This window comes from Monodelphis domestica, chromosome 3 (genome assembly GCF_027887165.1).
Source record: "Monodelphis domestica isolate mMonDom1 chromosome 3, mMonDom1.pri, whole genome shotgun sequence".
NCBI lineage: Eukaryota > Metazoa > Chordata > Mammalia > Didelphimorphia > Didelphidae > Monodelphis > Monodelphis domestica.
In genome coordinates, this window is record NC_077229.1 from 274771827 (window position 1) to 274792367 (window position 20541).

General features: G+C 41.2%; 1 protein-coding gene across 1 annotated transcript in view; it reads right to left on the bottom strand.

Annotated features, from left to right (window-relative positions):
• Positions 1-317: 317 nt before the first annotated feature.
• TMEM241 (transmembrane protein 241) overlaps positions 318-20541 on the bottom strand; it is a 172636-nt gene continuing 152412 nt past the window's right edge. The window contains exons 14-15 of the mRNA XM_007487617.3: positions 11613-11677; positions 318-2600 (exon numbers count right to left, since the gene is read on the bottom strand). Coding sequence (XP_007487679.2) covers positions 2540-2600; positions 11613-11677 — 126 coding nt within the window. The 3' untranslated portion in view covers positions 318-2539. The remainder of the gene's footprint in view (positions 2601-11612; positions 11678-20541) is intronic.

Genomic DNA, 20541 nt, shown 5'->3' on the forward strand with positions numbered 1-20541 from the left:
AAAATTAATTCTTAAGAAAGACAAGGAAAATAAGTGGGAAATTAATTTCAGGTACAAAGTTGGTGTCAGATCAACACGCCTTTATAAGAATCTTTTAAAGATTCAAATATCTTAGTCATCACCATCCAACAGCTGTCCATCTCAGAAATCATCTGAGAATTTTTGGATCAAAAACCTAGCTGGAGGAGACCTTCTTGCTTCTTTTTTTCTCTCTCTCTTTAAATAAATGAACTAAAATGCTTTTTTTTGGAAAGGCATTTGACAGAGTCCCAAGCACTGTCTTAAGCAAAAAGGATAAATATCAAAGTTCAACATCATTTGCTCTCAAGGAACTAATATTTTATTGGGGGCTGGTGAAGAGGTAAGACATGTGGAGAGAGCAGTGGCCAGGGAAAGGAATCACATGAGGAGAATCAAGGGATGATGAGTGAAGCCCTTCAGCAATCAGGTGGATATCCAACCTCTGTTGGGATGGATATTGCGGCGTAGGTGAGACTGCACCTGGACAGACCAGCTCCAGAGCAGAGTTCCCAAATTGAAGAGATTAACTCCCCCAAAGAGGGGGCAGCTCCAGGGAAAAAGAAGAGGAATGGCGAGGGACAGTGGCAGAGAAGATGGGGGGATGGGATGTTTCTTTAGAAACAAAATTCAGCTAATATCTTCTTCCATAAAAGTATAGGGCTTCTTTAGAATGGGACAATCCATGGCTAATGCTGAGCTTCCAGTCCGACAATGGCCTCTGTGGCTTAGTAACAATACAATCTTCCAGAAGCCAGTTCCTGGGCCATGCTACAAAAGGCCAGAGCTCTGAAAATTAGAGGAAGGCAGTATTTTCTTGGGAAAACTAAGTGGCAGTATGGATAGAACACTAGATTTGGAATCACAAAGACTCATCCTCATGAATTCAAATCTAGCTCAAATCTGGCCTCAGACATTATCTGGGAAATTGGTTTGTCATTTTCTTCTTCAGCTCATTTTACAGGTGAGAAAACTAAAGCAGAGTTAAGTCTGGGCTCAGGCACTTCCTAGCTGGGTGACCCTGGACCAGTCACTTAACCCTGCTTGCCTCAGTTTTCTCACCTGTAAAATGAGCTTTGGAAAAATGACAAACCACTCCAGTATCTTTGCCAAGAAAACCCCAAGTGGAGTGACAAAGAGTAAAACTCAACTGAAAGTGATGAAACAACAACAATGATATCTTTACAAAAACAGTTCAAACAGAAATATTTTGGGAACCAAATCTTGATGATTTCCTTAACACTTTCCTGTTGATCCCAAATCCAATTCTCATTCCATGTAAATCCATTCCTATAAAAGCCTCCTATTGGGTTATAATATTTCCAATCCAATTTTGAACTTAGCATGGATAAATCAAAACCTGTTTCCTTGTCTGGATTACTGGGGTATTCGCTAGTTTGAAGGCTTTGGGGAACCAACGTTGTTTGTGTTCTTGTTGCTGTTTTGAGCAAGAGAGAGGGAATATCTTTTATCGTCCAGAGCTACCATCTATCAGTGCTTGCAAAGCTAGCTAGCTCCCTTTGGTGATAATTTAGTGTTCATTTAACCTAAGTTTTCAACTCACAGAAGACGGAACACTGAACAGAATTAATAAAACAAATAAATGTGACATGCATCTGATGAGAGTTCAGAGAAATCTGTGAGAAGGAAAGAAAAACAAAGGCAAAAACAAAAAGCGAAGCCTTTGAGCTCCCAACAGAGGATCCGGCTGCCTTGCCAATTTCTAGGGTGGCCCAGCACAGCCATTCAATTCCTCACAAATCAATTCCCTCCCAAGGAATTCTATCCTGTTACTCAGCGGTGTGAACTCTGCAGTTCTTTGTCAGGACATGCAGGATCGTCTGGGGAAGGGAATTCCCAGAAGAGACTCTTCTACAGAATAAATCCAGGGCCCCCTGCCATATGCTGTGAGGTAGCAGAAAAGGCGAGACTCAGGGAGGAGACTCAGTATAGCATGAGTCTATTTATATAAAAATGAATCTCGTGCTTCCAGAAAGATCTCAGAAATCCCAGGAAAGAGCCTACTTATCTCTCCACAAAGGGGCTGAGGGAAATGTGAACAGCAAAGGGCCCGGGTGTCCAGGAAGCTGGTGTTGAGAGGCACTAAAAGTAGCTTTACAGCCCTTGGGCAGGTTCTTCTGGGGTGTCAGCCGTGGTCGGGAGCTCTTAGTCTTCATGTGGATTCTTCTGGGGTGTCAGCCATGGTCGGGAGCTCTTAGCCTTCATGTGGATTCTTCTGGGGTGTCAGCCGTGGTCGGGAGCTCTTAGCCTTCATGTGGATTCTTCTGGGGTGTCAGCCGTGGTCGGGAGCTCTTAGCCCTCATGCAGAGTTCTTCCAGCAGGTCACCCCTCCATCACGGTCATGAATAGATTTTGTTTCCCTGTGGTCAACCCCTCTCCTGAGGGAGGAAGGGGTCTGATGGTGGCTCCCAGCAGCCTGGTTAGTTTCATGTTATTTCTTCCATCCACCCAGAGATCTTGCTTTCCCCTTTAGCTGACTTCGGAGCTTGTTTCCTTTTCTCTAGGTGTTCATCCTCTCTGAGTAAACCAGCAAAGCTTCTCCAAGTCCGCCCAATAGAAGGCTGCAAATAATTGTCACAAGGTTAGCTTTCAATGGCCTACCTGTAACAGCAGTTCCCCAGCCTCTGTCCACCTAAGATCAATGATCACTGCCTTTTCTTGTTTGCTTTTTTATTTTTATTATTTTTATTTATTTATTTGTTTGTTTGTTTATTTGTTTATTTATGATTGTTTGTTTTTAAGAAACCCTTACCTTCCATCTTGGAGTCAATACAGTGTATTGGTTCCAAGGCAGAAGAGTGATAAGGGCTAGGCAATGGGGGTCAAGTGACTTGCCCAGGGTCACATAGCTAGTAAGCGATGGCCAGATTTGAACTTGGGAAGATGAGTCTTCCTGACTTGGGCCTTGAGTTCCATCCATTGGACCAGGCGGCTGCCCAAAGCTCTATATAGCTATTCTCACTGCTTCCGCCCTTCGAGGGGTTGTGGGGGGTCAGGGGAGTAGAGCTGGACAAGGGTCTAGATTTGGCGAGTCTCAGCGGCTCACTGCCTTCCTATTTCCAGGCTGCCATGACAAACTTGGACGTTGGTCTACAGGAGAATAAGTGGTTTTGTTCAAGGCCCTTTCCCCCTTTTCACAGGCCTCTGGCTAGGTGTTACAGCGCACGCTGCTAAGCCTTTCTACTTCTAGGAGTCACGCGTTTGGGAACTGTGAGCTGCAGTGGGCCGTGCCAATCCGGCGCCCCCGCAAGTCTGGGTCAATAGAACCACCCTGCTGCTGGAAGTCTGGGACGCCTGGCTCAGCTCAGAAAGCAAGCGGCTCAAAGCTCCCGAGTCGCCAAGGAATGGGGCCGCGAGGAGCCCCGCATCCCCGCCCTGGCTGAGACGGGGGGACCCAGGCTCCAAAAAGAAATGCATGAAAACCAAGAATGGATGGGCACCCCCTATAGAAACGACGCCAGCTCCAATTCTGTGAGGATAGGGCGGCCAAGAGCGAGACGCCAGTCCGGTGATATTACGAGGGACACTGCCCAGAAGGGGGCGGCAACCTCTCCTTGTTCGGCCCCACTGCATCCCACATCCCTGCTGGTGACAACTTCTACAATATCAGCATGAGAATGAGTCAGGCTACTGGGTCACATGGTAGCTTTTCTGGTTCCCCGGCCAGCATGAGCCAATGGAAAGGAGCCACGGCACGATGTCGGACTGCAAAGGGGAACCTAGAATTACATACAAACTATCCTAAAGATCAAAGGAGTATAATTTAGACATTGTATCCTATATTAATGCCAAATCACACCCTGCGGAGAGCTGCTGAATCCGCCAAAGCCACGCAGGTGCTGCCGTCAGCGCTCTTTGGCTCTGTGATGCGTAAATCCCAGATAAGTTCCAGACATCCAAGGTAAGACCAGCATGAGGCTAGTGAGGGAGAACAATCATTCTAAATTATTGTTGCTGTTGTTATTTTGGAAATTGCTTAATAATAAATAATAAAATAAAACAGTTTATTTAAAAACCCCTTACTTTCTATCTTAGATACTTAGTATCGATTCTGAGGCAGAAGTAAGTGGTAAGGGCTGGGGACTGGGGGTTAAGTGACTTGCCCAGGGTCCCACAGCTGAGAAGTGTCTGAGGCCAAATTTGAACCCCGGACTTCCTGTCTCCAAGCCTGGTGCTCTATCCACTGTGCAACCTAGCCATTCTTGGATAAATTGTAAAGATGTCTGGTTCAAATCCTCATATGGATTAAACGTGTTTAAACCCTTGCCAGCACTTTAAATAGCATTTTCTTCGCTAACCATCCTGAACTGCAAGGGAATGCCCACTGCCAGGAGACTCTCTACCTCTTCCTACCACCTCTGCTGACATTTGCCCCAGGAGGGGACTCACACATGCATATGCGTATGATGAGAAAATATCTCTGAGACAAAATCTGAAGCACCGCCCCACACTCCCTTACTGGTAGGTCTTTGTGTGGTTGGAAAAATTCTCTGAGGCTGAAAACATGCCCCTCTTCAGTGGAGGGTTCTCCAAAAAAACCCCAGGAAATTCCAGAGTCAAGGTTCCTTCTGCAGTGACCGCACATGTTCTGTTTCCTTGCTCTAGGGGCACGTAGCACGCACAAGCCTGCGTCCCCCTTTGGTGAGCACATACAACAAATGACACGGGGTATGAAACCCGACAAAATTATATATGACTCCTTGGATAGCTGCTCTTACCATCCCATCTCAGCCCTGCCTTGCTAGCCAGAGCCTGGGCCTCCCTCCTCCGAGTCAGAGCAATCCCAAGTTATAATACAGTGAAAGGTCACAGGGGCCCTCAGGAGATAGCATTATTATGTTTATGTTATTATCATTATCACAATTATGATATAGTTTTATTGTTTTAATCATTTTATTAATTAATAATAATTATCAATAATATAATTGTGTGATATAATTATATCCTATTAATACTAATTAATCAATAATTTATTATTATTATAATACCAAAAGGTTACTGTCAACAATTTAGAATCTAATTAGTTTGGAATGACAGCAATTTGGATAGAATCTCAAAAACAAACCCCAAAACAAAGTCATTTTCCTTCTCAAACGATTTCAGCTGCTAGATTTCAACCCCCCCATAGACACCATTGTTTAGGTGGATCTCTTATAACTAGTTGGGAAAAAATGTACAGTATGGGATGAAGCCCTTATTTTATGTTTCTAAAAGACAACTATTGGCGGTAGCGAAGTGCCTCAGTGGATTGAGAGCCAGGTCTAGAGATGGGAGGTCCTGGGTTCAAATCTGGCCTCAGACACATCCTAGCTGTGTCACCCTGGGCAAGTCACTGAGCCTCCATTGCCTAGCCCTTACCACTCTTCTGTCTTAAAATTAAAAGAAAGAAGATGAGGGTTGTTTGTTGTTGTTGTTTTAAAGACTCCTTTCTAACCCTACAAGCACCAGGAGAAAACCTCCAGTGAAATTTCTTCATTTTTCTTGTCCCTCAAAAGACAAAAATCCATCCTTTCATTCTGGCACTGAAGGCACGCCTCTTTCACAGGAACGAACTGCTGACATAGATTTCCTTCTTTACACACTCAAATGTGGAAGCTGTCTCCATCTCAGCACTTAAGCCAAAATGACAAAGCCTCTTCCTTCTGAGCTTTAAAAAATCCCAACAGAACTTGGTTTTTCTTTTATGGCCAATAGGCTATTTTCTTTTAAAAATCTTACCTTCCATCTTAAAATCAATATTAAGTACTGGTTTCAAGGCAGAAGAGTGGCAAGGGCTAGGCAATGGGGGTTCAGTGACTCGCCCCCACTCACACAGCTAGGAAAGATCTGAGGCCAGATTTGAACCCGAGACCTCTTGTCTCCCAAATCTGGCTCTCTATCCACTGAGCCACCCAGCTGACTTTATATACTATTAGGGAGACTATATAAACAGAAGATGTCAAGTGATTAGAGGGGACACAATAGACCAAATTAGGTAATAGATGTATATTATATATTTATGTATATATATAATTATATTACATATAATTATATATTATTTATTATATATTTAATTTTATATTTGTATATATAAATATATTTTTATATAAAATGTATAATTATATATATACCCCCACCAGCTCTGAGTGCTATAACTTACTCTGAAAAATCTTATTAATCACCAGAATTTGTCATAAAAGCAAGCATACAATAATACTGTATTTTGAGCTCTAAGGTTTATTTATTTTCATTACTTTGTTTTTATTTTTATTACTTTATTTCAGCCTTGTAAATAAATGCCACATGGCCTAGTGGATAAGAGGACAAAGGTGGGAGTGGGTAAGTTTAGAAATCAAATCCTGGTTCTAATACATTCTGGCTCCTTGAGCTTGGGAATCCCTCAGGTAATTCTCTACAACCATATGCTGTCAAATAGTTGCTAATCTATAATGGTAAAGGGGAGCTTCCCCCTTGGAAGTTCCCTACACCAAACAAAATCATAAAATCATGGCCTGGAACTCTCCAATGCCCCACTCTGGGCCCCTCCCCCCCAAAAAGAGCCAGATGCACAGAACATACTGGTGTACTTAAGCGTTTCTGAAATCTTAAGGCACTCCATAGCTAGGAGTTGTTTTACTATCATCATCATTGTTGTTGTCATCCTCCTCATCACTGTCATCGTCATCATTAGCATGACAGCTCTGATAACTCCATCTTTCTGGATAGGAGGAACACTGCCCAATCTTAGGAAGGATATCTTATTCTAACCAATACTATCTAAGCCGTCATTTTTATTATATTGACTCTGCATACCCATGATCAATTAATGTTTTCCCAATGGAGTGGATCTGGCTTTGTTTTGTGAAAAATGTTTTGTAAAGGTGTCCATAGAGTTTCTGAGTTTGTCTTAGCAGGTGGACTCCCAGGTATTTTTGACAGTTATTTTAAATAGGATTTCTTTTTCTATCTCTTGCTTTGGACTTTATTGGGAGTACAAAGAAAGGCTGAAGATCTGTGTGTGTGTTTCTTTTATATACTGCAACTTTGTTCAAGTTGTTAATTGTCTTGATTCATTTTTTGGTTGGTTCTCTAAGCAATGTTATTCTTTTGGAAAACGTCCTAACTCCCTCTCTACTATTTAGATGCTAGTAACTGCTGAAAAAATGAAAAATGAAGAAAAGGCCTAAGTTTGAATTGAAATCTTAACTGGAATTTTTTTCTTTTAATTTTGAAACATAATTACATGGAAAAAAATCTGAATCTGCCAAATAAAACATTCACACTGAAATAGAAAAAGGCTCTTAGACATGGAAAGTTTTAAGTCCAAAATGAGTTCTGTTGATAGTGTCTCATTTGAAGCAATCCCAGAGGCAGTTATCCTTCCCCTCTTCCTCCTCCTCCTCCTCTTATACTGCATTCAATGTGATAAACCTGTGAGTGGATATATGGAAGAGGTGGGCAAAACAGCCTCCCTCCAGCTTGGGCAACTCCTTGGAAGTGGAAAGAGATGTCAGGCTGGGACTACGCTATTGGACATGTGGCTAAAGTTGGTCTTCTTTGGCTGGAGTCACTTGTGACCTCTTCAGATTATTTTCCTTCATGGGATTAATTTTAGTGGATAGACCATGAGCCTGAACTTCCTTGGAACATATGGATATGATCTAACCAAGCCAATAAAATATTTGTGGCTAGCAGTGTACACCATTGTTTTCCCTTCCAAGTTAGCTGCTGAAAGATCATGGAATCATAGATTTAGAGCAAGCCCAGAGATGCCATCGAGTTCAAACCCCTCATTTTACTGTTTTATTTTTCTGTTGCATTTCTATTTTTAATTGTCTTATTTTAATTAACAAGCACTTAGCTTCTTTTCCTCCCAACTTCCTTTTCTCAGTGGAAACAAACAAAAAAGACAAACAAACATTTTCTAACAAACATACCTCATCAGGCAAAACAAATCACCATATTGTCTATGGTTGAAAATGTTTGTCTTTAAGACTTATGATGGGGATGGCTATCCACCTCCAGAGAGAACTGTTGAGTGGGATGGATGCAAATCAAATCCTTTCTTTCACATCAGTGTATTTATGGCTTTATTTTGGCATTACGGTGTTGTACGACTGTGCTCTTACAACAAGGACCAAGATGGAAGTGTGTTTTGAATGATAAAATTTAATTTAAAAAAAATTAGAAAAGAAAAAAGAAAGAAAATATTCATCTTGGGGGCACGGAGGTGGCTCAGTGGACTGAGGGCCAGGTCCTATTTCACTAATCCTTCTGGACTGCCCTCCCTAGCCCTGTGAGGCAGCAACAAAAATCACGTGGCTCTCAGCATCGCTGGTCACTGCCTCTTACAGCCCTTCTTTTTTTATGTTTATTACAGCTGTTCTTTTCCAGCAGTTATGTCAATTGTGAAGACAATGCTGACTCCACATTCCCTGTTCCCAGGTTTGTTTGAGCTTGTCCGAATCAATCCACGAATGGAATCAGGGGCATGTCCCATAACTAATAGGAGGAAGAGTGGGAGAGACGTATAATTTCATCAGAGTAAGGAATTCCCTAAGTCCTTTTTCCAAGACAGGCCACAACCACCAAACGCTTATCCAGGAAGGCGCAGGGGGCTGTGTGAGTGGCACAAGGGTTAGAAGGAAGGTAACCTCGGAATGGCCTATCTGTACCTTGTACAGTCTCGTCTGCGGACAGACAGACAGACTTAGACCTGGAGATACACAGGTACGGATCTGCCCCACCTCCTCCCCCCACCTTCTTGAATTGGCTGGTCGTTGTCCTTAGAAGTCTGAGAAGACCAAAATGCCATCTGTATGTGGGGGTCGGGGTACCGTGCATCTGTGGCTCATCAGACCTAGATGATCGAGGAGGGCTCGAGCCTGGGTCTGGCACAAAACAGCCCCATGAACTCTAGGGACAGAAATGCCTCTATATCTGGGGATCTCACACTTCTTTTAGCTGCTGCCATTCTGCTCTGCTCCTAGAGCCCAGGGGGCATGCCACGCTGTGCCCGTGTTTCCTGGGTCTCTGGATCAACAGATATCAAAGCTCTTCAGAGACCCTGAGAGAGGCTTCCTCTAACCTCCCTCAGGTGAGGTCACAAGTGGCTTCCTTAAGTCCCAACGAAAATCCAACCTCCTATAGGAAGTTTTTCCCAACCTCTCTGAATTCTACTGCTTTCCCTCTCTCCTACTTACCCTGTACAGAGCTTGTTTTGTATAGATTTGTTTACATGTTGTCTCCCACATTCGATTGCTTAAAATGGATTGAGCTTGATTCTAAGCTCCTTGAGGGCAGGGGCTGTCCTCTGACTCCGATCAATGATGGCGTCCCTGGCTCTTAGCACAGTGCCTGGCACATAGCAGGCACTTAAATGTTTATTGGTATAGATTAGCTTGCTAGGTAACCAGAGCGACAGTCTTTCTCCTTAGAATGTAAAGTCCTTAGATGGAAAGGACTGTTTTCGTCTGTCTTAGTATCCCTAGCACTTAGCACAAAGCCAAGTATGTAGTAGGTATATAATAAGTGGTTATGGATTGTCTAGCATTCTCCATTTAGAAAATGTCAGAGGTAGAATTTGAATCTAGGTCATAAATAGCAAGAATAGAGCTTACAATGAATTCATTACACATGGAAAGGGTCATACCACATTAACAAGAACCTATTTTAGGGATCTGACTGGGAACCCTCCTGTCTATTCTAACTTTGCCATATAGACAGTAAAACTACTAATTCGTTCTGTGTGTACATCTGTTTAAAGATATTACCATGCTTAGATATATTATCATGCTGGGATTAGAAAGGACATGGATTGAGAGCTAGAAGGGACTTCAGAACCCAACTAGTTCAACACTTTCTCATTTTATAGAGTAGGGAACTGAGAACTCAGGAAGAGAAATGATTTATCTGAAGTCATATAGATTGCAAATGGCATAGGTGGGATTTGAGCAGAGGCTTTGGACTCTGGAACCAGTGCTCTCCCCATTGTTTCCTCACCTGGAGCAAAAAGATATGGATTATACATCCATCCATCCATCCATCCATCCTCCATCCATCCATTGATCCCTTGATCTCTCGATCCATCCCTCTCTTGATCTTTTATTATTACTCCAAAATGCAAAGTTTAAATTCTTTTTGAGAGTAATTTTAGGATAAGAAACATGCTACCTCTCTGAATCCAGAAAGTAAACTGTTTGAAGGTGCCATGAAGATGCCTGCACAAACCACATGCTACACTAGAAGATCCAGAGTGAACTTTGGGATGTAGTGATTTGAACTGTGTGGAATTGAATGCATTTGTTTTTGTATATATACTTTTATGCCGAAGGGGACTGCTCCCTAATTGGCTTTTTGTCAATGTGCCTAGCAATCATAGGCTTGTTCTTTTCCCTTTTATCCCCCAAATTATTGTAATTTAAAAGTTGATTATGTTAAATGATCAATTGGGGAGACAAGTCTTCCAACAATCATAAAGGGGAATGTATAATTCAAAATCTGTTGCCCTAAAAAAGAACTACATTTCCCAGGAGCCCACTGCCTTCCTGTCATTACATACTTCCTGTACACAGGGGATAAATTCAGTGGGCAGTCCTGCTTGGGCCTCTTTGGCTTCTTGTCCTGACAGTGATAAGAGGGGGTTATGAACAGGCTGATTAGCCTTGGGAATGTGATTTTATTTTGTTACCTTTTTATTCCTTTATTTCTAATGATCATTAATAAATCTCCTAAAATATAATATTTTTATTACTTAACATTAATCTTAATTTTTACAATCTCTAGCTACTTACTCATTCATCCATCCATCCACTCATCTATCCATCTATCTAATGTATTTGTCTATCTATATAAATATATGATCTCATATCTATAGATATCTATATACATATGATCTTATATCTATATCTTTATGGGAGATTAGTCAGGAAACCAAAGAGGACAGGGAGATGTCTTTATAATAGAACATTGTGGTACTGGAGACCCATGTGGGTGTCTGGTCCCTGGAAGGTCTCATGCACTGGGTTCCTTTATAAGGTAACTGATGTCTTGGGCACAGTATTTGCTGAAGATCTTGGCATTGTCATGACCCTGCATGACAAGCTCAGTAGCAATTGGATCCTTAATTATCCTGTCCACATCCTCTCTTTTGGGATTGTGTGGCACCAGCAGAGACTCTGAAAACCATGGCTAACCATACCCTCCTGACTAAACCAAAATTCTCTGGGTGGTCTGGCGTAGTATTTTGTGCCTCCTTCCACAGATGAAGAAACTGAGGCTCAGAGAAACCCATAATTGCAGGGCTAAGAAATGGCAGGATTGTGTTCAAATCCAAGTGGTTTTGTTGTTGAGTTTCCATTTTGTTTTGTTTTTACTACAAATCCAGCTTTTCCTATATCACACGGTTCACCACAAGTTATGTCATGAAATTCAAATGACCAATGGCCATCTGCTATCACTGAATTTACCAAGTCAACAGGGTCAAGCTCCTACGCATGTACAAAATACTTACCAAACCCCTGATGACTGTTCTATCCCTTAACAATGTACTCACCAACCCACAACCAACTTCCATCCATATGCAAAATACTTACCAAGCCACCATTGCAATGTTCAGGACGGTATCAAACAGCAATATTGAGAAACCAGCTGTCATAACCTGAGGAAACAAGTTTAACAAAAGGCCTAAGTGTTATCTGATTTGTCATTTCTCATGGATTTAGTTTAGGTCTATACCCTTGCCCCTCTTCTACACATCCGTCTCCTCCTGATTATTTGGCCCTGCCTATGACTCAAATATTAATTATGCATTTAATGTTATTTCTAAATCATTGTTTTATGCACAGAATTTTGGTATCTACTGATGACTAGTACTGTTAGCAGATACTAAACATGCCTCTGACCTGGATTGAGAGCCATGCCTAGAGATGGGAAGTCCTGGGTTAAAATCTGATCTTAGATACCTCCTAGCTTTGTGACCTTACTATTCTTCTGCCTTGGAAGAGAGAGAGACATAGTGGGAGAGGATTGAGGGGGTAGGGAAAGAAAGAAAGAAAGAAAGAAAGAAAGAAAGAAAGAAAGAAAGAAAGAAAGAAAGAAAGAAAGAAAGAAAGAAAGAAAGAAAGAAAGAAAGAAAGAAAGAAAGAAAGAAAGAAAGAAAGAAAGAAAGAAAGAAAGAAAGAAAGAAAGAAAGAAAGAAAGAAAGAAAGAAAGAAAGAAAGAAAGAAAGAAAGAAAGAAAGAAAGAAAGAAAGAAACAGAGAAACAAAGAAACAAACAAAGAAACAAAGAAACAAAGAAAGAGAGAGAGAGAGAGAAGGAAAGAAGGAAGGAAGGAAGGAAGGAAGGAAGGAAGGAAGGAAGGAAGGAAGGAAGGAAGGAAGGAAGGAAGGAAGGAAGGAAGGAAGGAAGGAAGGAAGGAAGGAAGGAAGGAAGGAAGGAAGGAAGGAAGGAAGAGGGGGAGAGGAGGAGAGGGGGAGAGGGGGAGAGGGGAAGAAGGGGAAAGGAAGGAAGGAAAATGCCCCTGGCCAACACTTGTAGAGGCATGAGTTTTGGTGGCATTTAGATGTAGACTCCTTCTAGCCCCACCTTCCTAAAGGGGGACATATGACCACTATTCACCACTGCCCACATCACAGGTCTCTAGAGACTTTAATAAAAGTGCTCATTTTGTGAAGCGCCTGTGTGGCTCAATGGATAGAGGGCTAGGTCAGGAAATGGAGGTCTTGGGTTCAAATGTGACCTCAGATACATGCTGGCTGGGTGACCCTGGACAAGTAATTTAACCTCCATTGCCCAGACACCACTCTTCTGCTTTGGAACCAGTACTTACTATTAATTCTAAAATAAAAGGTAAGGCTTTCAAAACAAAAGCGCTTATTTCCATCTTACTTTATTTGTACAGAATTAATCTCCTGGACACAGTTATTTTAATAGACCTAACAAAGCTTCTTAACATCTAGACCAGTAACTCTGAATTATATTTTACAAAGATGCCTGTCAATCTGCCAGAGCCCCCACAGCACATCCTCTTGTCCTCAATGTATCTGTTCAAAGGGTTTCCAGGTCATGCTGGGCAGTGAACTCACCATCTGACCAAGTATGCAAGCTTCTAGAAGCCAGAGGAGAGGAGAATAAAGGGGTTCTTTACTCCTTAATTAGCAGGAATTATCTTATGGTTGTTGACAAAGAGGTTCCAATTGGATCAATATTCTTCAATCAGACTCACAAAGAAATAATGGAAAGGAAAAGTTGTATGTAAGATTTTCTTTTTAAATTTTTAAAAAATCCTTATCTTTTATCTTAAAATCAGTACACTGTATTAGTTCCAAGACAGAAGAACAGCAAGGACTAGGCAGTGAGGGTTAAGTGACTTGCCCAGCGTCACACAGTTAGGAAGTGTCTGAGGTCAAATTTGAACCCAGGACCGAGCCTGGCTCTCAATCCACTGAGCTACCCAACTGTCCCCCCAATGTAAAGACTTTTCAAAGGATTTAGCATCTGTTTAAGGTGCCCAATTTGGCCCTTGATCAATTACTGTTGTATTATTATTTGACATTTTATGTCAATGTCCTGTTTCTCCAGTGAGAAGTGAGGGAAGCTCTTAACCAGGCTTCCCATCCAATGTCTTTTGTTGTTGTTATTCAGTCCTTTCAGTCCAGTCCAACTCTTTATGATTCCATTTTTCTTGGCAGAGATACTAGAGTGGTTTACCATTTCCTTCTCCAGGTCATTTTATAGTTAAGGAAACCGAGGCCAACAGGGTTAAGTGACTTGTCCAGGGTCTAGTGTCTGAGGCCAGATTTGAACTCAGGAAGGGAAGTCTTCCTGGCTCCAGGTCCAATGCTCTATCCACTGTGCCACAAGTCATACAAGATGTCCCAAAAGACTTAGCTCAATTTCAAGCTATTAAAGCCTATTAAAACAACTATGTACGGGAGATTGATTCTCTACAAATAAGGCAAGATGAAAATGAGCAATTTTAATGAAAGTTCCTTCCTAAAGACATATGTCTTTATTAAATCTGGGGCACTAAGTATAGCAGACACTTAAATACCTCTAGAATTAAATTAGTGACTGGCTAAGAAAATCTAATATGCTATAGTTACTACTAGAAATTAAAACAAACAGCCCATTTTACTTTCAGACCATTAAAATGCTGACTAGATCTTTTGGAATTTTAGGCAACAAGAAGTTGTTTGTATTAACTTGGGTTTTCTCCCTTCCTTTGTACAGGTCCAAGAGAGGCAGCAGAATGTATTAGAAAGGGCCCTGGATATGGAACATCAAGTCAAGGAACATTGGACTGGAATCCTAGCTCAGCTAATTGACTACCTGGGTAATGTTGGGCAGACATTTAATCTCTCCAAATTTCAGGAAAATTAGAAGGTTGGGTTACTGCAGAGGTAATAACCTTTTCTTTTTCTTCCCTTTTTCTTTTCTTTTCTTTTCTTTCCTTCCTTTCTTCCTTCCTTCTTTCCTTCCCTCCCTCCCTCTTTCCTTTCTTCCTTCTTTTCTTCTTTCCTTCCTTCCTTTCTTCCCTTTCCTTCCTTCTTTCCAGAACCCTTACTTTCTGTCATCGAATCAGTATTAAGTATTGATTACAAGGCAGAAGAGCAGTAAAGGCTAGGCATTGGGGTTAGGTGACTTGTCCAGGGTCACATAGCTAGGAAATGTCTGAGGTCAGATTTGAACCCAAGATCTTCCTCCTCCAGGTCTAGCTCTCTATCCACTGAGACCCCTGACTACTCCATAACTGTATTTTAGTAAAATTGGTTTCCTTTACAATCCAAATTTTATTATAATATATTTTAAAACACTATTATATTTCTCAATAGTAAGAGGAGAAAGTGGGTGAGAGAAAGTAAAGATCTGAAAATAAAATTGAATTTTATTAACAAACAAATAAATAAGTTAATATAATTCTGAGAAAGGGCCCCCAAACTTCACCAGACAGCCATGATTTTTTTTTAAGTTAAGAACTCTTGGACCATACCATCCCTAAGATTCATTCTAGTTCTAAATTCTATTATCCATTACTGGAGTGCCCCTGTCAGACTTTTTACCTTCATGATCACAAAAATAGATATGAAAAGGGGATGGGAAGAGAGCTATCCCTAAAAGTGAAATATCAGCACATAGTATTTGTGTGTGTGTGTGCTCTTTAAGATTTCTTTTTATTGTAGTTTTTTTGGTTACACATAGAAATGATTTTTGACGATTGTTTTTTGACATTTTAGAATTCAGATTTTCCTCCTCTACTCTTCTCCTCTCTCCAAGGCATTGAATAGTCTGATACAGTCTATACCGGTACTTTCATAAAGTATATATTTCCATATTGTTCATATAATAATAGAAGACACCTATCTAACATTTAATAGAAATCTAAAGAAGGAAATATCATAGAAGGTGACCTGCTTTGATTTGCACTCAGACTTTGGTTGTGGAGAGCATTTTCATCATGAGCCCCTGGTGGTTATCTTGGATAATGGTTTGGTCCTTCACAGTTAATCATTGTATAATAATTTTGTTACTGTATACATATCAGCATACAGTGTTGAGAGAGCAGAGTTAAATCTCAATTATACAAGAACTGATTCATCAGTAGGTGTATGAACCAGGCCCCTGGCTGCTGTTGCCTCCTTCTACCTCTCCTGGTGCTGAATTGCTAGACATATCACTGCCAGTCCTCATAGCCAGTGGAAGATTTACCACAAATAAGTTACAGGGGCCATTTATTGGCAAATAAGGTAAGAAGTTCAGAAGCATTATGGGGGACAACGTTGAAGCTATTAGCTGAAAGTGGATGATTCCCTTTCTTCCCATTATCTATGGATTTCAATTAGTCATGCACACATTAGCATGAAGATAGAGTTGGCTATATTCCCAATGGATTATGAAGCAGCTTTCCTTTCTTGAAGCCCCAGGATTTCATGAAAAGAAGGATTTAATTACTCTGATCCAATAGCAAAAGGCAAAGAGAAGAGAGGAGCCAGGAGAATGAGTGGATCAGGGTTAAAAGATGAATTTGTTTCTATCCCTACCACCAAAAAATAAAACATAACAAAACAAAACCCAAGTAGCTATGACTATAGTCAAGAAAGATTATGAAGGATAAACCAAGAAAGTTCTAATGGTTCTATTTCTAATAAAATCTGCTAATTTAATCTCTCATCCCAAACCTCAAGGGAACACCGCCTGGCTCTTCTGTCCAACTTTACCATTGTCCATGCCAGGATGATTAAGCGATTATATCATTATGAGAGCCCCGGGTGGTCACTGGCATGATTCCTACAGGATATCTTAGGGAGCCAATCATAATTAATTATGACCCCTCAAGACCTACAAAAAGAGGTCAACTCATCTTGGAACACTTGGGAGTATCAGAGATGGGAACAAATTTCAGTTCTCATTTGAAAGTCCAAATCCACTCTGGGAAGCAGAGACAATATGGGTGAAAAGGTTGGTTTCTATTTAGTCTATTTTCTCTTCTTGTCTGTGCAAGAATGGGGTGGCCAGGAATAAGAGGAAGGAGGATTGAAGGGTGGAGGGGTGTATGTGTGAAAGGGAATCAAGTGTGTTTGGAAAAAATTGTCTATATCCCTGGACAAGCACTATGAAAACATCTTTGTTGTTCATCCTTTGTTTTCAAAGAGGACCAATGAAATCACTGGAGGAAAATGATGAGAAGTCTTTCTCAATCAACTTGACAAAATTAAGCAGGTTCTTTTTCTTTCCATTTTTGGTCATCAGCTCCATTTCTAAGCCCTGGCCTTTGGGGTCACTGTCCTTCTTTGCTGTTCCGTTTACTCTTCTTCCTCCCCCTCAACTCTATTTTTCACTCCCTTAAGATATGAATGGGCAGCAAGGTGGCTCTGGGTAGAGTGCCTGATCTGATGTCAGGAAGACCGGAGGGTCTAGCCTCAGATACTTAGTATCCATGTGACCCTGGGCAAGTCTCTTAATCCTGCTTGCCTCAGTTTCCTCACATGTAAAATGAACTGGAGAAAGAAATGGCAAACCTCTTCAGTATTCATATGCTAAGAAAACCCTAAATGGGGTCACAAAGAACTGGGCATGACTGAAACAACTGAACAACACTCCCTAATTCCATGAGCAGACTGGGGTATTAACTCTGCCTTCATTTCTTCTTATTTTAAATTAGCCATGTGACTACTGTTCAAAGTACTGCCTAAAAATAGTGGAAAAATCTCAATTCCAACGGTCCCCACCCTTAGCACATAATAGGTTCTTAATCAATGATTTATTGATTGAATTAAATGAATCAGTGATTGTTTCACTGAAGATAGAGGGGAAACCAGAAAACGGGATGTCCTCAGAACTCAAGTCCAAATCATGAGAGGCCAGACAGTCAACAACAGCTGAGATCTCAAAGCATGATAACCTAAACTAGGCATGGTGGAAGTACGAAGAGGAAAAGGCAAGAGACTACACGGAAACATGAGCTGGCTCTCCTTAATCCCCATTCTCTCCCCTGAGACCTGCTTTGCTCATTTTCTAGAAGCTTACCAGGCCTCCTCCATAAGATTTTCATCACCATGGCACTGGATTTCAGTCCCTGAAAATAGAAAACTTCCCTGATTGAATAAGCTATTGAGGGCTGGTATAGACTGATTACTTCTCGACCTAGTTATCTTGATCTCCACTAAGCCCTTCCCCACCTGGCCCCTTCCTACCGTTCCAGTCTTCTTCTGTTCTTCTGCCTCTAAACTCTAAATCCAGCAACACGGGTCTTCTGGTTGCCCTTCAGATGTAACACCCCATTATCTGACTCCATGACTCTTCTGTGGCAGAGTCCCCCAGCCCCAGAAGGCTCTCCCTCTGCCTCCTGGCTTCCTTAACTTACAGCAGGAAGCTTTCCCCCCTCCAATGCCCACTCCTAGTGCCTTCTTCTGAGATTCCCTTCCATAGACACTGTGCTGGCCACATGAATGTTTGCTTGCCCTTTTCTCTGTTATAATGAGGTTTCCTTGCTTTTCTCTGTATTCCCCAGTGTTCCTGGTGGCTACCTAATAAATGGATGCTGACTTAAATCTGCTACTTGTTGCTAGCCAACCACTTAAACACAAAAAGAGCCCATAGTATTGAGTAAATAGTTGCAAGGTGTGGGTTGATGGAAGAAAGGTGAGGGGAGAAAAGAAGAAAGCAAGCCAGGTCATTTCTCCTGTGGTAAGTTGGAGTTGGACTTGTGTCTTTAAGTCCTGATCAATTGAAAGACCTAGGTCTAAATGCTGATGAGTTACAAATTCATGAAATAAGTAAAATAAATTTAAAAATAAAAATATGTATTTTTAAAACCTTACCATCCATCTTAGAATCAATACCATGTATTGGTCCCAAGACAGAAGAGCAACAAGGGCTGGACAATGGGGGTTAAGTGACTTGCTAGGAAGTGTCTGAGGCTAGATTTGAACCCAGGATATCCCATCTCTAGGCCTGGCTCTCAATCCACTGAGACACCCAGCTGCCCGTGAGATCCATTAGTTTAAATAAAGCTCTGGAGCTTAGATTCAGCTCTCTACTAGTACACATTAAAGCAAAGCACACCACATTCTAAAAACAAGAAAGATTGAGAATGTTCACATTAGGAGACACCTCAAGGACCATTCGAGTCAAATCTCTCATTTCACAAATAAAAAATTGGTATCTTGGAGTGGTTGAGTCCCTTTTACATGGTCACATCATGAATAAATTATATTACAGGATAATCAAACACATTAAACCAAACATATTATCTTGCATAATCAACTACGAGGTAGGATAACAAACAGCTAAGACTCTAAATTGGTAACTAATAAGATTTAAGTCATGATAATAACAATAATAGTAGCGTTCATATGCTGCTTTAAGGTTTGCAAATATGTATATATCATTTTTAATACATATTTAACATATTATATTAATATCAATGGTATAAATATTATATCCTTTGACCCTCACTACAACCCTGGGAGGGAGATACTATTATTGTCCTTATTATACAGATGAGGAAACCAAGGCAGATAGAGGCTGAATGACTTTTCTAGGGTCATACAGCTAGTAAATATTTGAGGGTATATTTTAATTCCTATTTTCTTGGTTCTAGATCCAGGCCCTATCCCCTACAACACCTCTCTACAGTATGGAGGGGATCTGATATATTCTTGCATTGAAGTATGAAAATGAAGAAAATCCTATCCTATCCAGCCCCTAATGCCTGCCCAGAGAATAGAATTATCAATTAATCAACAAGCATTGGAGGAGCTAAGTGTGGATAGAGAGCCAGGCCTGGAGACTGAATGGCGTGGACAAATGGGCACTCAGGCACTTCCCAGTTGTGTAACCCCAGACAAGTAACTTAACCCCAAAATGCCTGGCTGTTATTGCTCTTCTGCCTTAGAACTGACACTTGGCATTGATTCTAAGACAAAAGGTAAGGGTTATTAAAAAAAAACACCACCACCAAGGGGAAAGGACCTACTTGTACAAAAATAATTATAGCAGCTCTTTTTGTGGTGGCAAAGAATTTGAAATTGAGGGATATCTATCAATTGGGGAATGGCTCCTTGTACCATGGTATATGATAGTGACGGAATATGATTGTGCTCTAAGAAATGATAAGCAGGATGGTTTCAGAAAAAGCTGGAAAGGTCTGCAGGAACTGATGCAGAGTGAAATAAGCAGAACCGGGAGAACGTTTTACACAGTAACAGCAATACTGGATGATAATTATCTGTGAAAATTTGGCTCCTCTCAGTGATGCAATGACCTGAGACAATCCTTGGGAATGCTGTTCCCCTCCAGGGAAAGATCTAGTGGAATCATCTTGTAGTGTCTCTGGTTTTATTGGGGGGTTTGGTTAGGTATGAGTGTGCTCTTTCAACAATGGCCAATATGGAACAATAAAAATTTTAAATTTAAAAACCACCCTTTATTAAGTAACTATGTTGTGCCAGACACTGTTCAACTAAGAGTTACACAGACAGACGTCAACAGTCTTTTACATTCCACTGGGAGAGATGACACATAGATAAAGCAGGATAGATGTACGTACACCCATACACACACATCTTTGTCCCAGTGAGGAGATGTAAAGGCAACACTTGACTCTGACGTCCCATACTTGTTGCAACCTAACTGCTCTACCACTTCCCCAGGGGTCCTGGTCCATCTTTCCTCAGGAAGGGGCCTTATCACCAGGCTACTATCCTGATATTCTCTGGGGTTAGTGGAGAAGCAAACTCAAATACAGCAGGCAGTCATCCTGCCCGGCACCAAGCTCAAGACTTACCTAGACAATAAGGATGGTACAAGGAGGTGCTGGCAGTTCTGGGAAGTGCCATGGCTTGGGGAAGATTATTTTGAGCATTCTCTAGTCATCTTTTTCCTCCCATTTTCACTTCCCAAAGATGAAATGAAGTTAAAATGAATAGCAAGGGAAATTTTGATTGAAAAAATAAGTTGTGAATGGACAACATGAAACCAGAGGGGAAAAATACTGAAGGAAGAAAAAGGGGCAGTTAGG